Below are 23,141 nucleotides of genomic sequence, written 5' to 3'. Positions count from 1 at the left end.
TATTTCACTTCCACTGCAAATGAAATGAATTCATCATTGAAGAAAAGTGGAGTAGAATCTTTCACATCCTTCTTCTGATGATTGGGCTATCACAGTTTCACTAGGGTTCACAAACATATCCTCCTTCTACTATTCAACTATGAACATTGTCCAACGTTCTTTGATTATATTATTATTATAAAGTAACATCCCCGACGTGGTCCTTGCCGAGATGACACGGTCCCCTACCTTCTTTTTTCAAGAACATCAAGAAAATTTGTTATCAGTAGTAACAGGAGATCTTGAACCTAATGGTCTCATCTTGAAGAGTCGTAGATGTTGTTTTGTTGGTACTAACCTTCAAATGAAAGCTGTTGAAATTTCATGATATTCTACTGATAAGTTTGTGAGTTATTGTGCTAAGAGTGACAATACTTTTGTTATTTCCAAAACAATGGATCAAAAACAATTTTGTCTTTGAATTTCACACTGCTTCTTGATGGGAAAAATGCCGTTCAAGCGAAGCAATGGCTTGAAAATTGTTATAAGGACTCCGCTCCATTAGAAACAATAATTAAACGTTGGGTTGTTGACTTCAAACGTGGTCGTAGAAACACCGATGATTCAACTATGAGAAAGTTCTGTTCTGGGTGCCGCCCCAGATCACTGTTGGCCAAAAATAAGAACTTCTTGATGAATCTGAGCAGTCTATTGAAAACACTTTTCCAACACCAGACAATCGAACAAAGACAATCATATTCAATTTTTTGAATGTTCGGGCCCACCCATTGGTGTATTTAGGTTCATATGGAAGTACTATGAATTCTGTTTCTCTTTTCGAAAAGTCGAGGCATTACGAAGATACTCCCTGAATTTTTATTTTCTAATCAATGTATCAACAATGTTTGATGGATACCAGTTGCTTTCAGCCACCTCCCTAACAACTTTTTTCTCAATCTCATACCTTTCTTTGCTCAAGGGAAATATGAGCAGTCTATGGACAAGAAATTGTAGTACCCCATTTTTGTTATGTGTAATGATCATCAAATACATCAAACTCTAGACCCTTATCGATATTTTTAATAACTGGTACATCCAAGACTGGTATTACTTCGTTATTTTCAATTTAATAAGTGAATTTTATGCTTGCAAGTCTGTTGTTGAGGCAAAATACAAAATCCTCAACAATAGTCTGTGAATAGCGACAAAGGTTCTATTTCGCCCTTTATTTCTCTCATTCATAATAATTCTAAATGAAAATCAGATAAATATTAGATAGAAAATCAGTAACACAGAATAAATACATGAGAAATTAGAGGTATTAGAAACAGCTAGTTCAGCATAGAATCAATAACAGGTAGTAGTTAGGTAGTACTAATCGGTGTCGGTGACAGGTAGTAACTAGGCCACTAGCATTTAAATTTGTAACATAGTAGTAAAGTTTAGTCATAATGATCTCCTAAGGACGCGAAACGCGCTTCGAGAGACCGTAATTTTTGTTCTGATGTTAGGAAAGTGTTCCCAATAGATTCATTTCACGCCAGAGGTTCCAGAACGAACTATAAAATCTGACCAGTGTTTGGCCATGTTTGAACATAACAAACCAGAATTTTTGCGTCAATACATGACAATGGATGAAACATGGATCCATACTGGGGAATCTAAACTATCGTCATCTGAGTGGAGAGCAACTGGTGAACCTCGTCCAAAGCGCCCGAAAGGACAGTAATCGGTTGGAAAGGTTATGGTCTTTATATTTTGGAATGTGCGTGGTGTAATATTCATCGACTATCTTGAAAAAGGACTTACCATAAACAATGAATATTATATAGCGATATTGGAGTGTCTGGATGCCGAAATTGCGGCATATGGCAAAATTTTAAGTCTACGCCCCTTTTTACAAGTCAATCAGAACTATCGTAAAACTACTGAAATGAACTTCGAATTGCTTCCACATCCACCGTATTCGCCAGATTTTGCTCCCAGCGACAACTGGCTCTTCGCAGACGTCAAAAAAATGGTTACAGGTAAGAAATTTCGCTCGTATGATATTTTTGCTGAAACTGAGGCCTATTTCGAGACAAAAGGTAGATCGTTCTACAAAAGTTGTATTGAAGTGTTAGAGCGACGCTAGAATGATTGTGTGGCTCTTGATGAAGATTACGTTGATGAATAAATCGAATAAACCAATTTTGAACGAAGTCAATTTCGAACAAAAAAACGCGTTTTTTTTCTTAGACCTGGGACTTTTCAAACCATATTACATTCTCCAATAATATGGCACAATCTTAAATTGGTTTCGAATTATTTTTTATATTTTAGTTTGTGTTGCTATCAAAGCGTGTTTTTTCAAACTATTATTTATTTTCCACTTTTCAGTTTGGCGTGCTATTTCAAGCTCATTTGTTTTCATATGAAATATATATACGCATGCACAGACACTGTGGTTGCCTGGCTGGCTCTCACGCAGGCTGAGAGGAGATTATTTATTCCTGGTGATCCTGATCAGAATAATGAGATAAACTCATGAAATTATTGTATTGAACCGATTCTTGATAAGTGTATGAAGTTTGAAATACATCTGTCGGTTACATACATACAAGTGAAGCTAATAAAAACGTGTTGAAAATCTTTCTGTTCTGTCTGTTTTTCCGTTAATCAGCTGTCGCCCCCATACGAACGACAACTCTCAGAAGTTGAGAAACTTGTGCGACCTAAGGACTAACGAGGTCTTACCTTTCAACGTGTGATTCCTAACATGCATGCAGTCCTAACATGCATGCATGTAGTTTTAGTGATATAGATATAACGAGACGATTTCTTGCTATATTTGTATCATGTCAATGATGTGAGTAGATACTAAAACAAAATTTGCTTGCATATTTGTTTTTAAATAAGGATCGTGTCTTGAAAACTATAATTTTCATACAAAGCGTTTTGTAAATAAAGATAAAATCAAATAGACGTGTCAATCTGAAAATATAAAATGTAACAATATTTTTGATATGATAAAGTTGCAACAACCTTTTATATGAAAGAATTTCAAATATAGTGCGGAAGTAATCGGCAAAAGACAAGATTGTGTATTTCAAATTTCAGTTGCAACGAGAAACATTTTACATCTAGAAATTCAAGTAGTTCCATTGATTTTCATTATACTAGCAAAAAAATCACATATATTTCTTACGATCGCCCTTTATTCATTTATTACCTGAAACAAGTAGGTATATAATTATAACAGTTGCATAAATGTACCATATACATAAGTAACATTCAGTTATTTTTCTCATCTTTCATCTAAAATTATAAAGCATTTTTGAGCAATATATTTCTCTTCTACTATTTCACAACACTCATTTTTTTAAATCAGCTCATCCATTGGCATTTTGTACACAGTCTTCTTAGTGATTTGACCCGTTGAGTTCGATTTTTATGTTCACTCTGATTCATAAGATTACATGCATTTGAACATTTCAAAAAAACTTGTTAAACTTTCCTCTAACTCAAATTATAGAAAATGAAAGATCAATTGTTCAGAACCTATAACACTTCATATTTTAATCTTCCATATCATATTTGTATCATTCGTGTACATGAACAACTATCCTAATAGCTTTCTGGATGACTGAAACAAATGAAAGCACAAAAGCTTTGTTTTCTACAGAAAGTTAAATGGAAAAATATACTAAATTGATGGATGTAGCCGTAACTAGGTACGTGGTAGGTGATCACCATAAAAATGGGAATTGAAACTTCCTGTTTTTGTATCTGTATTTGAAACTAACGTTACTGCAGTTTCATCCTATATTTCCAAACGAATACGATGAAGTTTATTGTATTCGCTTAAAAATGCCCTCGTAGGACGTTAGTTATAAATACAAGTGGTATAAAACACAGGTATGAACACAGGAAGTTTCAATTCTCATTTTTCATGTAAAAAATTACCTTCAAACAAAAATTAATCTTTCATGTTTACTTTATTCAAAAAGTTGAATATTTTATTAAACAATTGTTACCTTCAAGAGTTTAAGGAATTTATACTCTTGAAAAACAAAAAATTAAACAGTTTTTCTTAGTAAATTTCGGTAGTTCTTCCATTCTTATATGAACTCCTGTTATTCTTCAATTTTTCAAATTGACAAAAGTTGACAGTTCCTGAAAACTGAGAAAACTTCAATGAAAATTTTTGTTTCAATAATTGAAAACATTTGTTTCACACATTCATTTTTTTTCACGTTCCATTGAAAAATTACGAAAATAGAAAAACAAATTTCATTTTACGTCTACCTGAAGTATTTTTTCAAAAACAGAATAAGGAATCAACATTATATATTGGGCATATCCCGCCCAACATTAATGTGTCGCTGCTTCTAAAAAATCATTCAAATAATGTTTTCAATTATTTTTATCATTTTGTGATGCACTGTTTGAAACCTTTTGTGTACTAATGAATATTACTGGAGTTCTATCCCAATACCAAACCGTTATTTTTAACGTCTCGACACGTGTTTCAATCATTAAGTCATCACACGTTAAAAGGTAAGACCTTGTTAGTCCTTAACTCGCACAAGTTTCTCAACTTCTGAGAGTTGTCGTTCGTATGGGGTGACAGCTGATTAACGGAAAAACAGATTTCTTTTTCTTCAAGCGGAAAATTAAACTTCCTCTTGAAGATGATCACTTGGTGACTGAAACACATGTCGAGGTATCAGAAATAACGGTTTGGTGTTGAGATGAAACTGCAGTGATTTTCATTATCATCACTGTTTCTTCATAATTTTGCATCATCTACCGACATACCTTGAGAAAGCCAAAGATGCAATATTTCACTCACCCTGTAAAACTACTCGTCACATTGTACTCTAGATCTTTCGAAAAACCATAAAAATCTATAAAATATCACATGGTCACTTATTTACAGACATTAATACATGTAAAACAGTTTCATTTACTTAAACTAGTGGTCTAAAAATGACTCAATACATATATAACATATGGCACTCCAATTAGCACGTTGAATGTATATTTTTCACAATTAATATCTAAGTAGTAAGTGCACAATATTTCAGACACCCATACACATTGGCAGTATAGAAAAACAATTATTTCTTTTAACGTTTTTCGAATATCCCAGAAGATGAAACACAAAAACATTTCACATTTCAAAAGTCACCTGAAGTTATATTTACTTCAAAATCCACTATAATCAAGCAGTTAGTCTCCAGTTTTTCTTTATTCTTCAAGCAATCTCAGTAAACTTTTTTTTCTCCTTACTTTTGATTCTGAAAATGACACATACTACCTATATGTAAAATCATTACAGAGACTCAATAAAGGTTGAGTGGAAGAGAAGTTTTTTAGAGACCCGTCTCTACAAAAAATTATATTCAGATCAAAATATCATAAAAGTGTCTGATAAGTAGAAATAATGAAGATGCTGATTATTATGAGTGATGGCCAATTAACAAACCCAAACACGTGTTGCGTTTTTGTAAGACTTTCTACTGAAAATCTTACAATGAAGTGTTTTTTGAATGCAACCACTATTGTTTGAATCACACCAAATAGATAAAATACATTTTTACATATCTGTACCTATATACCATCAATTTAGTTTTCGCTAAAACCAAATAGGGACTGTTTAGAACTTTCAATTCGCACATGCGCACTGATAAAATTTTTCATTTATTTTGTGTATAGATGTACAATCTCTTTTGTTTACATAATCACATTCTCAATTCTTATTTCATCCATAATTTCAATAATCATAATCACAGTTACAAACTGAATAACTAAAAAAAAATTAATGACATCTCCCCAACTACGGTATCATGGGTTTTTTGTTTTGTTTCCTTTTTTTCGGGAACTACAACTGTTCTGTGACTTTTGTGTTCTGCGTTTTGATTCTGCATCAATTCGAAACAGTTCTCTAATATTTCGAAATATAGAACCAAAACAAACCTATAAATATTCTCTAGTATCGAGAATTGGCCAGATATTCAGGCTAGATGACATCACTCAAAGACGATCGTAGATACCAACAATCAAAACATCGTGAAGTAACTTGGCTTAAAATCTTGAATTGTTCAATTTTCAATTTCTTGCTTAATTTTCAATTCATTGTAATTTCATTTCAGGGTTTTTTGCTTAATATAATTGTTATTTTCAGCTATTCATTTTAAATATCAATTTTATTTGTTATTCACCATGAAACATTGTCAACAACCTTCAAACAAACCTAGAAATGCAATTCCTGTAACACAATTATACATTTAAAAATATTTTTATCGATCATGTCTATGATGTCTGCATATTCTGCACCCTCGTCACCACAATACAATCTTACTTTTGGATAACTGCTCCATGTCAAACATCATTTAAACCAGTTTCTGAAATTTTACTAATTATCCACAACATCTTCTTATGCGGATATAAGCTGCAACTGTCACATGAAAATACTAGTTCTGCATCATCATCAGTTTCCAAACATGTCCACCATTTATCTAAACCCTATCAATTCTATAAGTGATAAAAATGGCAATCCCCTCTTCATCTGCCCAATAATGCAGAATAATATCAAAAAATATTAAAACATGACGCATGAACGATGTAACACAAATTTTAAAAAACCACCACCAAATGAAATTAACTGTTCGTGAGAATTATAATTGTTTATTTTATTCTACAGAGTTCTATTTGAGGACTGTGTTATATAACTATATTGTGTTTCCGAAAAAGTTTCGAAAGATATTTTGAAGAAATAAATGAATGAAAAATCTATTAATGTCAGTTATTGAGATTTTTGACAAAAAAATTGGTGGGTACTTCCAGAACATACGAGTAGTAGGAACCAGTTTTGACTGTTCTTAATTTTTGAATCCGATATGAAACCTATGATAAAACAAAAACTGAATATCGTTAAATATTCATTCACATTGAGCGATGTATTTATTATTCCTACATTCATTTATCACATAATCATACTTTGTGATCTGTATTATATAGGATTATAATCCCTGAGACATCAATCATAACGCGAAAGATGAATATTGATATGCTATAGATAGACAAGAAATAATCAGTTCATTGAAATGTGTATCAACATAAGTTTAATGAAGAATAGTAGGTCTACATAGTCGAATTTATGGAAGCAGTATTGCTCAAAAGTCATTTTTTCTGAATATAAATTAGGCTAAAAAGGGTGAGTACTGAATCTACCATGGAAAGAGTCTACCAATAAAAGAGAAACTGGGTCAAAATAAATTTTTTTGTCGTCTCTCACAAAAGCCTACTTTCTAGAATCGAAACTTGGGCGAGCTAAGGATTGAAGAGGTTTAACCTTTAAACGTGCGATTTCTAGCACGGGTAAAAAAATACGCAGTGATCGAATTGGGATCGAACCAACTTGGGCAGTTTCATGAGTTGGGCCTATTAACCAAGAAACAATACATATACGAGTGACATGTTTGATTTAAAAATAGGTATTAGTCTTTGTTGTCATTAGCTGTCAACTTGATATGAAAAAGCTACTGATCTGACGGGATTCCCTCAGAATGTATTCCAGGAACCCCAAGAACGGTAGTTTTCCGGAAAAAATATATCAATTCCAAAGTATATCCATTCACTTGAGTTAGAAAATACGAGCTTCCAGCTCAGACGTTAAAATAGTCAAATACTTCATACCTCATAATTCAAGAAACTCTCTTAATCAAAAGTCAACAGAAACAGCTCACATTCTGATTTTTTCAAATTATTCATGTTGTTTCAATAATATATACAATATTTATATTCAACAAATCAATTTCTTGTGACTCTTTATTCAAAAAAAATATTCGGATAGTAATTGATATAACAACCGTACATTATATATTTATTTAATAACTATGGTGCCAACCTTAAAGTTGTTTTTGATGGATTTAATAATATGAAACTGAAGCTTTAGAGAAATCGTAGATATATAAGTTACACTCCAATCGATCGTTTATTTGATGAAAATATACTACTAAATGCAGGTTATGAAAAATGTTTAGGAAAGAGCAAAAATGCATATGGCTGTATAATTTTCCTCTACAAAAAACTATTCAAAAGTAATATTGATTGGAGGCAATCAGCAAGTGACGGCAGCTGTTTTTTGTAATAAAAATAAAGATGGTTTTTATAATTTTCGTGCAGCAGCTAAAACTTTCATGGTTGAAGAAATATGTGAGGACATATTTTCAACGAAAGTAATAATTTTTCACATATAATCAGTGGGCATACTTGAAGACTGGCTATAAATCTGAAAGAACAATTCGTTCAGGCCAGTCTCAACTCCCTACACTGTAGGTTAATGGACTGACACCTTTCAGAAAACAACTACTCCCCTGGCTGATTCCACGAAGGGTGTTGGATTATATCCAACAGGTGTCAGTGCCTAGTTCGAGGAATTATACTCTGAAGGAATTTGATTTTCAATTATCGAAAATCATCGACTTTATGTTGATGATAGACACTACCTTGCACTGACGAGTGGCCAAACAGCCCGAAATCGGTCTGCAAGTGTGTTCCAATAATTGAAAATTGAAAACAACACTTGTATCGCCAACAGCGTATGCAGGAGTAACTTCAGTGAAGAATCCTGCACTGACACCTGTCGGGTATAATCCAACGCCTTTCGTGGTATTAGCCAGGAGAGTAGTTGTTTTCTGATGGATGTCATTCTATTGCCCTACAGTGTAGGAAGTTGATACTGGCTTGAACGAATTGTTCCTTTGGATGATTTGAAAGTAATAATTGCTTTGCTCACAATGTACTATACACAACTGCCACACTGTAATACAAACATTTCATAACATTACTTTCAAAGAGCATGATCGAAAAATGTTTTCAGAAATATACTGAATTGACAATTTGATCTTGAATGATGAAATCAGGATTCTGGTATTCGACAGGGATCGAAGTGAATTATTGTTAGACCATTTGCAAGCCTAGGCGTATTTTTTTCACGTGCAAAAAGAGAGCAGGTATTCACAAAAATTAACTTAAATTCATGTTGAGTACCTTTCTACTGGTTTTATCATTCAGGTTTGAATTTGTCATTTTATATGTATCTGAATACACTATAGGTACAACTCAGTTCGTGCAGCAGGATGCAGCAAAATGAAACATTGAAAGAGTTCAGTTGCAAGTTCAACAATATTAAAATAAAGTTCTCGTACCTCATGAATAATGGGGTAAACATATAGATAACGACTTTAAACAAATCATATTTGTGCAACCTGCAGCTGTTTCCGAAACCTATTACTATCAAAGTATAACTTGAATACCTAGGATATCTTTCAGATGCTTCAGTTCCATCCTTATTATATCTATAAAGAAACAGCTTTAAATTTAATGCTATAGTTATCACGTAAAAACCCAATATTTAATTGATATATGAAGAATCATGAAAAAGCTGCATGTATTTTATGAATGTCATGCATATTGCTCAAACAATATTAATAATTCTGTCCTGCTTCAAATGTTTCTGATTTGAAATAATATAGAACTTTATATATTTGCAATATCAGAACCTCGATTCAACTAGTATTGTGCTACATAGATGATATCGTAGACGTAAATCCAACTTTAAAATTGTCAACATGTGAACGAATGAACTAGTTCATCATCATAACAAAACATTTTCGAACGCCTTTTGTTACAATTGTAAAGATTTTTCTTGATATGTAGAAAAGTGAGTTAGTTCTAACTCGTAGAGGTAGCTCATGTGTTTCGTTTGAGAAATGTAACGGGAATACGTGATATTATGGTAACCTCTTTAGAGATAAGTGGCTTCGTAGAAAAGAACATGTAAATAATTGCATGGTGTTTGGAAATGAAGTGAAAAAAATTGGAAAAGGAATTGGAAGGAAACCGGAAAAAACAAAAAACCAAAAACATATCCGATATACTGTCTCTGTTGAAGAATGAGAAAACGTACAGTAAAAATAACAACTCTAGCTGTCAAACCAAACAAGTTCCATTGTCTTCGCTCAACTCATACTTGTACATTTCAAAAATATTTTGAAGATCTTGCTATTTGTAATTGTGAATTCTAATTCTGAATGTCAGACCAATTTGTTTAAATTTTAGGAATTTGATAGTTTTCAATTAAACAAATAGACTCTAAGAATATTGTGAAAAAGTAACGTCGTTTGTGAGACGGAAAACCTTCAATAATAATAAAAATATATGGTGATGTTCAACTTTTCATCTCACACTTTTTCGAAAAGTTTTTCAGAAAATTTTAAAGTTTCCATGAACACTTTGCAGCTTATATCCACTTAAAAAATTGAGTCACATCTCTCCAATCATTTGATAACGACAGTATTGAAATCATCACCTAGTTGCTGGAGCGGCGAAATTATATATGGCTTCATATACCTTATCTTGCACTTTTTGCATTTTTTCCTTCATCTTCGCTGTATATGGGTCAAAATTCAATGCTCGTTTCTTTCGTCTATATATTCCTTCTTTCCGCTTCATGGCACATTTGAACAGTTCTTCATCTACTGGTAGGTCGATGAATTCCATTACAGTCCTTAGAGTGTGTTCAACTTTATCAACCAGTTGTTCATAAAATATCACATGAGTAGGCCCCGTGAAATTGTAGAGCCAATCTAGGTTCATTTGTTGCCAGCCTCGTAGTTTGTCGTTCACGAATTGGTGCCAATCTAAACATCAAAAACTATTAATGAGAAAACTCATCAACAATTGTTATTAACAATGCAATCATACATCGATTACTTTGATTTCTCTACATTTTTAGCCTGGGATATGTGGACCAATATGATACGTGAATATTACCAACACCAAACCGTTATTTTCAACACCACGACACGTGTTTCAATCACCAAGTGATCATCTTCAAGAGTAGTTTAAACTTCAGAGTTCAAGTTAGAGTTAAACAGTTCAATCTCGTTCTTGAAGATGATCACTTGGTGATTGAAACACGTGTCGAGGTGTTAAAATTAACGGTTTGGTGTTGGGATAAAGCTCCAATAATATTCATTACTACACCAAAGGTTCCAAACAGTGCATTGATAGAATTTAACTTTCACTCAAAATCATTTACATTTGTATTTGCAGTTTGTATAAATTTGTAATTTTTCCAGCACATATCGGCAGTGGCATGGTTAAGTTGTTAGAAACGCAAGTTTCCAAATGCACATAATGGAAGTTCCACGTCAACAAATTGTAACATACACTGTCTCCCTCAAAATATGCATCATATGGGAAACTAATTCAATGAGGGTTTTTCCATGTTCATTGTAGAACACTTCAATGAAATGAAAACACTTTTGTCTGATTACCACTAGTTGATTTTATTTATACGACCGGTTTCGGGTTTAACCCCATTATCAAGTGTAAAACTGAAATGTGAAATTTTAAATCTTGGTTATAACGGGAGTTTTTAGGTAAGATGGAAGAACAGTTAGTTGAACGAACCAAGGTGCCCACTTTAAAATTTGACACTGAAGATTATAGGGGTTGTTAAACTTATAAATTCAAGAGTTCTACGGCAATTTGTTGCCGTAGAACTTCCATTTTGTGCATTTGGAAACTTGCGTTTCTAACAACTTAACCATGCTACTGCCGACATGTGCTGAAAAACTTATAAATTTATACAAACTTCTATATACAGGGCTATTCAAATTCATTTCTGTACATGGGGATCTCGTAAACGATAAGAGATAGAGTGTCGGTTAAATTATGGCAAAGTTGCGTATTTTTGAGACCTATTCAATGATGTAAAGAAATCGAGTATAGCTCTTTTGGTTCTGGAGATATACAGGAAAAACAAAAAAATCCCAAATTATTTTTTTGCCTATATCTTCTTTATTCGCAGACATATTGAAAATCTGTCCACATTTTGTTATTGGCACTTGATGTGGGCTCTCAGAATATATTCATGAATCTTTCATACAGGGTATCATCTGACTTTGGCCACCCGTATTTTTTAATTTTTGAATACGGACCTGTATTTTCTGTTGTAGTTTTTGGATCGTAGACGTTCACTTCATACTGAGAAAATAAATTCAATTTTATATTTCGGGATTTTTCGGTAATATTCGATTATAATTGTATGAATAATTCCCTTTTAAATTACGGCCCTGGAAATTGGTTGACTGAGTTGAATAAAAACACAATAGCAACTTTCACGTCTCCCTATGTACCGTAGAGTTTTCCGAAAGTTTTTTATTTCATTTTTAGGAATTATTTTAGGAATAAGAAAACCTTTTATGATGATCTGGAACACATCTACAACAAAAATATATTAAGTATATGTGTTTTGATGAGCAGAAAAAAATGGTAGCAATAATAACATCCGAAACGGGCCATAATTTGAAAGGGAATAATTCACACAATGTATAAATGTAAATGATTTTGAGTGAAAGTTAAATTCTATCAAGATTTTCATATCGAAAATATGACAGGTATCATCATTCATTTCATTAGAGTGAATTTGAATCACCACAAAATAAACAAGTCATCTATCACACATATTCTTGGTAGAAGTGTACGCATCATCTAAAACTAAACATGCACCAACAAAATACAGTAAAACATACGTAATATCGATGAACCTTGAAACATTTTGTTTGAAAAATCTCGGGAAATGTTAATTATGAAAGTTGTTCAGCATCAAGAAATACATTTAAATTTGGAAGTCATGGCCGTCTAAGGGAAGTTTAATTTTTTCAACCCATTTTTTTAAATGGGCACTACGAAAAAACATTAATTCAACGGTTTATTTGAAAAGTCTGTAAGTAACAAATTACACAACTAGTCTGTGGAATTTTTTTAAGAGTTGCAAAGTTATTTTCATTTCTTGTTACTATCGAAAATTGCTCTAAATTCTATAGTATTCAACAAGAACTTCGATAATATCAAATAACTAAACATCAAAATGAAATAAATATTTGGACATTACATTCATTTTGTAAAGAGTTTCTTGCTTCCAAAATGAATTTTATAATTTGCTTTGGAAAAAAAGCATTAAATTGGTGGATTTATCCGTCACGTGGTAGAAGTTCATCAAGAGAAATGGAAATGAAACTTTCTATGTTTTTTACCACTTTTATTTGCAACTGATGTTATTATTACAGTTTCGTCCTATAAGGTTTATTATAATTATTTGAAAATGTTCTTATAGGACGAAAATGCATTAACAACATTAGTTACAAATAAAAATGGTTAAAAAACAAAAAAAGTTGTATTCATCATTATTTATAAAAAATAATGTTTCCAAAAAATGTATTTCACATCTGAGCCCATCCGGCAACATGCACGGTTCGGTTCTTGACTATATTCGTATGGCTCTCACACAATTAGTAATCACAGTTTTCAAATGGTTTCTATCCCCAAATATACGATGTTTTTGAACTCTGATCTCAATTGAAACCCATAATAAAAATGTATTGTGGTTAAATCAGGTGAGCGCACTGGCATGGGATACTTCGTGTAACGTTCTATCCGTCTTTCATTAACTGATTCCAAATTCTGTCAATTTGTTTACACGGCATTTTATCGAGAACTGATCTGTTGACAGTAAGGTTTCCATCAATAAAGAAGAAATCAATCACGGTATTGTAGCATATGAAGGTACCATGTGCTACCACTATATGATACTAGTTTACCCTGTAGAAAATATATTTTCAATCAGAGTTTGTGACGAAGGTTTTTGTCAGGTTTAGGTCAGCTAACAGCTGACAGTTTAACAGTTTGAACGACTACTGGTCCTTGCATCCTATAGTTAAATCAGGGTTTTGTGTAGCACACCATCTACAATTCTGTGAATGTTGCTTCATCAGTCCATAGAAAACAACACGAATTTACCATGCAATATACTTATATAAAATATCGATCTCAATTAATTGAGATTACTAATTGGTTAACAAGTACTTATAAGAACATGTATCCAGCAGGTACAAAGCGAGATCCTCATGCCTAGACTCGAATTTGAATAGTCCTGTATATAAAAAATATGAGAATCAAATATTTCTGAAATAATTTGAGTGAGCTGTCTTACATGGACATACTATTTGATATTTATTGAGAAAAAGAAATGTAATGTGTCAGATTTGAGTGATTTTCAAATCATTGAAATATAGTATTTTATTACTGAAATATGAATCATTATGATATATAACAACCAATAAAATCAACATAATACATAATGAATAACATCCAATAACTTATATGATGACAGCATCGAAAGCACTATTGTGACAAATTGATAATCTCTCAATCAATGTAACCTGAAACGGATCCAGGTTGGAGAAAAGGGGACTAGCATATATACTTTTGATTGACAACCGCTGATTCTAAAGTGTTATTCGAAAAATGTGTTGTCAAACTGCGTTTTTTGATAAGACCTCAAAGCTAACCAAATAATTTTTTGTTAATTTTGGATAATCACGGTCTAGATATTCAAAATATCCCAAATGATTCTTCTACGAAATAACTACAACTGTGAAATGCACACCTGATTATTTTTGTTCTTTCATTGTATCCGGATAAATCAACTTATTTTCACCCTTCTTTTCATTTTCCTATCATATTCGTTTCGTGTGAAGCTAAAAACTCAATGACGAATATCATTTTGATGGACTAGAGTTATACTCACTTGATTTTCTTATAAACAGTTACACAAAACCACATGAGTTATGGAACAATCATTCCCATGATTGGCTGTTCTCATAGAAACATGATCTGCTGAGAGCGCTTTTCCAAGAAATACTTATCTTGATTTTCGGAGCGATGCACATCATTTCAACTTATATTTGATTCATACTAATTGTAACTCTTGCTAGAGAAAGTCGTCTCTAAGTTCCGAGTATTCAACTCGGAACGGAAACTCGGTTTTTTCTTCCATATTGGAGCAATTTGTGCATTTTAAACCATGTTTTCGATAGCCACATTTTAAACTATTACATCCAGTTTCACAGCTACAGCAAATAGTTTCAAGCAATACTTCCGGAATTATCTGTTGCTGTCAGTTCGTTACCCAACCAAATTTGAAGCTGATAATATCCCCTGTAACAATGTTGTTCTGCTGCTGCTTCTGTGATTTAATTATTGCCAATTGATATTTTTGAAATCCTAATTAATTCAGTGTTATTTTTTCATTTTCACATTTATAAATAGATTTGATTAATTGTAATTTATTTTTTATATCTTCTCTACTTGCATCTTCCTTATAAGAAACATTGGCCAAATTTTACAAATTTTAATCGTCTAATAATGAATTTACGATTCTTTTCTTTAATTTTCCGGCAAACCCAGATGTATCGCAACCGGAAAAACAATGCAAAAATGCAACAATATTTTTGAAGGATTCATGTTTGAAACTATTAGACGTGAAAAATAGTTCCTTTACATTTCCAGAACCTGGTTTGAGGAAAAAAATGTCATGATAATTAGAAAGATCAATATCCTGACCCACAACAATGACAGTTTTAGTAGTATCTCTGGCAATTTCTATCGAGGTCTTAATTAAGTCAGCATCAGCGTCTTCTTCTACTTCTTTACAAAAAAAACCCTTGTGACTGTAATCTTTTCATTAAAGTTTTTATTATTTTGTCCTTGTTTTTTTCGTTAGATAAAAAATTTTCTTGCAGAAATAGTATTTTTATATGGTTTTTATAATCAAACTCTGGAATATTTTCTGAGTTTTTTTACGACTACGTTCTCCTCTTTTAATTGAAGTAACTGCTGATAATTTTGTGACAGTAACTGATTTTTTAATTTCGAGGTACCCATCAAGGACAATATAGCTGCTTGCTGCGTAATGTTATTCTACATAGCGCAAATATTTATTCATTATCTCTTCTAGCGTTTCATTTTCGATATCCTTTGAAATAGCAATAATGAATCAATGGCTATGATATCTCCGTTTACGGAAGATTGAACCGTTTTCAGAGACAAGACTCTGTTTTTCCTTTTGAATTTTACATTACCAAAATTCATTCCAACAATAGCTTGCAAAGATGCTTTTCCTTCTTCATACGTTTCGTGGCAATAACTTTATCAACTCATTTATTTGTTAATTATAGTAGTATATTTCGATTTGCAATTTTTTCGTTTATCAATGTTACATGAAATCTTACGTTTTTTTCAGTAATTAAAGTGTAAATTTCAATAAACAGCTCAAAATTGTACATAATGATTAAAAAAAAATCGAATTGGGGTTTTTTTCGATTTTTTGCATTTTCTGAGAACATTTACAATTGTAATGTATATTTTTTCACACCATCAGAAATTAAAGATTTCAAAAGCATACCGACTTTTTGAAAAAAGCTGATATTTTGACGCGAGAATTTTCGATTGAAATTAGGGTGTTTTTTTATATTAAGTCAAAATGAGGTGAAAACAGAAATATTTCAAATCAAATAAATTACAGTGTATTTGGGACACAAAAAGGTAAGTTTTCACCAAATTTTGTAGAATTTTTTTTTGAAAAAGATAAAAATAAAAAAACAGAAACTTGGTTAGTTGAATTTTTCAAATGAATTTTGAGTATATGTGAAAAGATTGTAAATACAAAAGTTGTTGATATTTTTATCACCTACAACTTCGCTATTTAACTTTTTTCCATAGGACTTGTATTTCTGCCGGAAATCGAGATAAATCATTTTTTACCATTAAAACCTCACTCCCTACCACTTTCCGAACTCAGAAAGCCCATAATTTATTTTTTCTTTTATTTTTATCACATTCCCCTCCTTTTCTGGTGTGTTTCATCCTATTATTATTACTTGTACTTTTTACCACTTTTGAAGGCTTCATCCCTGGTCAATTAATGTTTTTTGTAACCTAATTACTTACATCGACCCCTCAGTCTTTTGTATCGATCTGGAGAAGCAAATCCGATGTGACCACCACTTTGTCTATTGAATTCCGCTTGAATACAAGCAGAAGGTGCCCTAACAAGTAATATGGCTTTAGAAAACCTATTCCTCGCAGCAGAACCCCATTCATGAGTTTTCACAACCAATACTGAGCCGTTCAGAAAACTTTCTGCAGGAAAACCATTCTTCAATAATCCATAGTCCTTGTACACAGAACCAGTCAAGAATCCTAAAGAAAATTTTATATTACACAACTTTTTATTATTTTCAAGAAAAAAATAATGACATCATCATCAGAGGATTAATTCATAAAGTATGAATCACAAGAATACTAACATCTAAATATTCAGATTATCCAGTGAAACGTGGAAATATGATATGAAACAGTGAATAAGTAAAGAAAAAAATTATTGTGAAACAATGAATGAAATGAAACAAAATAATAATGTGAATAAAAAAAATAACTATTAATAGGTAAAATAATATAAAAGGAAAAAATAATAGTGACAACAACACAATAAGTTGATAACTCGATTTAAATTCCTTCAAGACGTTTCTGTTTCAATTGTTGATATCCAAAATTATCTTTGAGTGATGACTGACTCATTCTTGATGATTTGAATACGCCATTAAGCCACCGTTTTCTGTTCCTCTTTTTTCGATTTATTGAACTGCATCCCGTTGTCCACCCAACTATAGGTGTCCAGAAATGCCTAGTTCTCAGATTTCCTTCATGTCTAAAAACTGTCTGAATATCGAAATCAAATCTGTTAAAATTTTTAGGCGCCGAGAACATAAACAATCAATGATTTTGCAATAAAATACGCTAACCATGCTAATATTTTTGTGCGAAATAGGAAACCACAAGGATCCCAATACATTTCTTTCAAACCACAACTGTTGGAATCGAGCAAGACTTTTACAAAATAGGATCAAATGATTCGAGGAAATAAGAAGACATACTTTGAAAGAGGTTTGCTGACCAATTTTCGGCAATTTTGGCAAAGATGCTCAAAAGTTCACCAACAAATAAATAACACACACAACAAGAAGGAGGAAAAGGGTTGTACCTGTATTGAAACTTTGGAATCCAGCTATTCACTCAGTGATTATACCAAGGAAGAAATACTTCAAGCAAAGGGTGAGAGAACAAATAGAGTGGGCACCACCACCAAGTAAGTAGAGATAACATCATAAATATTCCACCTGCAGACAAGAGGAATATCATTGGTTTTATGACCCAGACCTTTCGAGCAGAATATGATGAAATCATAACACAACCACCATACCTATAAAGACTGCCAAAAATCTATACCTTCTATAAAAGTCACAACGGAGAAGGGATCTCCAAATAAATTGCTGTTCCACGAATTGGAAAATGTTGAAACCCTAATAGATCATACATTCAGTCTAGAAAGCTGGTGGAAATCTGAATATAGAACTGGGTTGTGCCGAGAGATCTGCAAGAAGTCTATGAAGATGCTACAACCACTCACATTCTTTAAAAGTGTATAGAAGTCAATAAGAATAACTAGACCGTGAATGCGGTAGATCCTACATTTTTGAAAACCACAAAACCATAGAAGAGTCCGCGTAGATGAGCTTGAAAATAACTAATAACGATTAACCAGCAAGTCGCGAATAGCGGGACATGTCTGAACCTAACAACATATGTGATACGACACTTATACAGGGTGTCCCTGGACTTCCTCTTTTCCTCTCGGGAATGTATAGATGGGGTCAAAATATCACCAGTACTTCATATAACTTTTTTTCCTAAAATCCTTCGTTACCAAGTAACGGGCCCTCGAAGTTACAAAATGAAAAATGTTTTTCTTTAATAACTTTTCAAGTGAATATTCAAAATCATCCAAATTTTGGTAATTGACTAAACAAATGAATTCCTTCGATGAGCTTTCATGCACGAGTCAGTTGTTTTGCTACAAAGTCATGAACGGACTACCCCCGATGGTCCACACCCCAAAACTTTGAAATGACAGATATTTTTCAATATTTTTCAACAAATTAAGGTTACTTGGACAATTTTATGAATAAAAGTACTCGTGTGGAAAGTCGATCGGAGCAACGAGTCTTGATAAAAATGTAGTTTCACTCGACGACATCAAACCCGCTCGTCCACCATTATTTGAAATGAATAATTATCAAAGCAGAAATAATAATGATAACGTTAATTCAACAATATTTATCCTAAGATGTCTACCATTATTCGAAAATATTAGTTTTTAAGGAAAATGGAAATGATAGGTAAAATGTTCATAACGAATTTTTATAATGCAAACACGTTTAACTAACGAAACTCAAGAGCCTCAAGAGCAAACAGAAATGAAAAATCCGCTACAGAAACTGCTCGATATGACCACCTTCTCTCTCTATACATTTTCTTAGTTTGCGAAGACACCCTCTCTGTACTTGAAATGGCATTCCAGGGTCGTTTCGTATGGCTTCACAATGTAAAGTTATTCTATTCAACAATGCATCTCTTGTGTGAATAGCTGTAGCGTAAACAAGGCTTTTTAGATGCCCCCACAGAAAGAAATCCAATGGATTTAAATCCGGAGACCGCGATGGCCATGAATATGGCCCACCCCTACCAATCCATCTATTGTGGAAAATATGGTTCAGATGGTCACGCACAATCAAACTAAAATGAGGAGGAGCGCCATCATGCATAAACCACATATCTATTCGGGTTTGCAATGGAACATGTTCCGAAAGTCCATTCAAATCGTTCTGAATGAACTCCAAATAACGTTCTCCATTCAATCGGTCCTGTAGAACGAATGGTCCTATAAGATGGTTTCCTATGATACCAGCCCAAACATTCACGTTGAATTTCCGTTGGTGTTTGGTTTGCAATATCCCATGGGGATTTTGTTCGGCCCATATATGGAGATTATGAGAGTTGATAACTCCATCTCTACTGAAACCTGCTTCATCAGTGAATAAAACTCGATTAATAAAAGTCATATCCTCTCTTTGCCTATCCATGAACCAATTGGCATATTCCAGTCGTGCTGGAAAATCTTGAGGTGTCATGGCATGTACCTTCTGGATGTGAAATGGGTGGAGCAGTTGTTCCCTAATTATTCTATGAATAGTGGACTTGGATGTATGGAACTGTTCTGATAGATTTCTGATGCTCATTGAAGGATCATCAGCAACGGTTTCCAAAATATTTTCCTCCAATACAACGGTACGTACAGTCCTAGGAGCGCCCTCACCACCTCGTTTTGGCAAAACTGTACCTGCAATAATATCGAAATAAAACAACGTGCTCAAATTAATTATCAATTATTACATACCTGTCTCCCTCAAGTTGCGATTGACACGCTCGAATGTTTCTCTTGACGGTACCGTTCGATTGGGAAAATGCAGACGACGAGCTTCTGCAGCATTACCAAATGCTCGTCCATAAAATACATGCATATCTGTATATTCATTGAATGTAAACTGTTCGGCCATATCAAAAAAATTCAAAATATCCTATAGAATATTGACAATACAATGATAGTCATATGACAACGCACCACTCAACAAAACAAAATCGCATTCCAGTTTCTCATTTTTTATCAAAACTTTCTAAAAGGTTTTTTGTCAACATCTGTGAAAGAAATGGAACATAATTATTCCCTGGATATTTTTCACCTGATCATGTGCAGCTGTTTTTGTAGTTCATTCGTTTGCTTTTTATTAGTATAGTAAATATTTTTTCCGATGTGCGTTTTTTCAGCTAAATTTAGATTCGTGTTAAAGAATTTCTCCCATAAAATTATAATTATCAGTGAAACTCCTCAACAGTTTAGCTATGAAGAAGAATTTGAAACATTCGAATGTTGAGTTTCATGAGATTCAAATAACTGATCAACACGAAACGTGATTATTCCACATGTATTATGTACATACAAAATATGGAATGAATTCGATATTTCATAGTAGAGTAGCTTGTTACTAGCTTGTTACGTGGTGTTGTTCAAAAACACCACGAATCTACAGAACTTGATATTTCTTTTGAAAAAATATCTGCTATCACAATTGTGACTTAAACTTCCATATAGGTACTGTACTTTTTGTTTACGACTTCATTTTAGCATACTTAGTATTATTCCTGTTATAAATGTTGTTGAATTAACGTTATCATTATTATTTCTGCTTTGATAATTATTCATTTCAAATAATGGTGGACGAGCGGGTTTGATGTCGTCGAGTAGAACTACATTTTTATCAAGACTCGTTGCTCCGATCGACTTTCCACACGAGTACTTTTATTCATAAAATTGTCCAAGTAACCTTATTTTGTTGAAAAATATTGAAAAATATCTGTCATTTCAAAGTTTTGGGGTGTGGACCATCGGGGGTAGTCCGTTCCTGACTTTGTAGCAAAACAACTGACTCCTGCATGAAAGCTCATCGACGGAATTCATTTGTTTAGTTAATTACCAAAATTTGGATGATTTTGAATATTCACTTGAAAAGTTATCAAAGAAAAACATTTTTCATTTTGTAACTTCGAGGGCCCGTAACTTGGTTACGAAGACTTTTAGGAAAAAAAGTTATATAAAGTACTGGTGATATTTTGACCCCATCTATACATTCCCGAAAGAAAAAGAGGAAGTCCAGGGACACCCTGTATCAACCAAATTCAGTTTAAGGAATGTTGAAGCCATATAAAAACATGTTGAGTAACTAGGCTTTCAGCCTGTACAGCTTGAGATCCAATATATGAGAGAAATGTGAAACGGGCTGAAGTGCAAGTGAAAGTAATCATAGTTTTATAAGATAGATGATTAAGTTAGTCATAAGCGAAACACAATTTTGGATATCAATAACGATAACGTGGCGTCGTGAAGTAACTCAGTTCAAAATCTTTTTGCTTATTCTCATGTTTTTAGTTCATCTGTTCATTTTCTCTTAAGTTAAAATATGTTAACATCCTTAACATAATCCTCAGTTTCTAAAATGTCAGAAAACACCGTCAACCAGCGATATGATTATTTTCAACTTTTTATCAATGAAAAATTTTCTTTCAACAAAACATTCGATTTGAATCATCGGAATGTATTTTGTGAATTGGGCAAGGGCGATCTTACTTGAAATTCAAAAGCCCATAAAACACTGTTGCGAACTAGTGAATGCAATCCCGATTCCGCGGGATTACGATCTCGTGAGATCCCGTGTAATTTTTCGGGATCTATTCCGAAGCATAATATGACGAGATCCCGTTCAAGATTGACGGGATTGGCTACTGCTACCCAAACTAATAATTCACTTCAAGAGGAATTAGAAGAAACTCTGCGAGCGTCTAAAAGTCCTTTTACACGTGTACCCAGATCCACAAGATTTGATAAATTAGAGTCAGGAATAAAAAAATGGATTTATTTGAGTGTGGAGGAACAAGGGGGAGAGGGCATTCTCAGCAGCTGGCTACATTGCAACGGATATTAGATGCCGGTCAGCAGATAGTACTCTTGATACACTTTGTTTTTTAAGAAGTTACTTTAAAAATCACTCGTAACTACTTTTATATCTCCTTGATCTATACTATACCTACTTTTGTTTTGATTATACTCATGTTACTAAAACTGTTAATTATTTAGTAAGTAATATTAAAGAAAGGCTTTTGTTTTCTTTTAAATAATATTTTGTTATAATTGACCTCACTATTACAAACAAGCAGTTTTCATCCTATTCAGTGATGTGATTATTTTTTTTAACTAGACGAGATCCCGCAAATTTCCCGATTCCGCGGGATTGACATTTTCAATCCCGAGAGATCAAGACTTTACGATCTCGAGTTGGGATTGCATTCCCTAGTGCGAACTCATTAGTGCATTTTTCAGATGCGATGACGGGTATTTCGTTGGGACCACAAATTTTGCTCAGAATTTGATAATCAACTTTGAAGTAGGATGTAAATCTTCAGTGAGCATGACTTCAAGTACAGCCAAATTCATTCGTTCCTTTTTCATTCCATGAAAATAACTATAAGCCATTCTCTAGAGCAGTGGTCGCCAACCTGTCGATCGCGAGCTACCGGTAGCTCGCGGAGGCAATTCTGATAGCTCTTACAACGATTTTAATTTGAAAAATACAGACTGCAAAAATCAGAGAAGCTTCCGAAAATTCCACAAAAAAATCTAATTGTCATAATATTAAACATAAACAGCGGCAACGTTGCGGTGAGCGATCTGCCGCGGACGCCATCAAGCTAGAATCGGCTAGAACCGACCAGCCGGACCAGCGCGTTAGTGTTCGAGAAAGATCTGGATTGCT

The 23,141-nt window shown here is 33.2% G+C and overlaps 1 protein-coding gene across 2 annotated transcripts in view; it reads right to left on the bottom strand.

The window, feature by feature from the left end:
• Nucleotides 1–3,158: 3,158 nt before the first annotated feature.
• Nucleotides 3,159–23,141, bottom strand: part of LOC111517471 (WSCD family member AAEL009094) — a 45,453-nt gene continuing 25,470 nt past the window's right edge. For both annotated transcript variants that reach the window (XM_023173642.2, XM_023173641.2), the window contains exons 4-5: nucleotides 16,828–17,079; nucleotides 3,159–10,670 (exon numbers count right to left, since the gene is read on the bottom strand). In XM_023173642.2, the coding sequence (XP_023029410.2) occupies nucleotides 10,336–10,670; nucleotides 16,828–17,079 (587 nt within the window). In that variant the 3' untranslated portion in view covers nucleotides 3,159–10,335. The remainder of the gene's footprint in view (nucleotides 10,671–16,827; nucleotides 17,080–23,141) is intronic.

Source organism: Leptinotarsa decemlineata, unplaced genomic scaffold (genome assembly GCF_025532065.1).
Source record: "Leptinotarsa decemlineata unplaced genomic scaffold, Ldec_3_MD MMD2_tig00026340_RagTag_RagTag, whole genome shotgun sequence".
NCBI classification, from domain to species: Eukaryota; Metazoa; Arthropoda; class Insecta; order Coleoptera; family Chrysomelidae; genus Leptinotarsa; species Leptinotarsa decemlineata.
The sequence above is the reverse complement of the archived record's forward strand: the minus strand, read 5'-3'. Positions and strand labels throughout refer to the sequence as shown.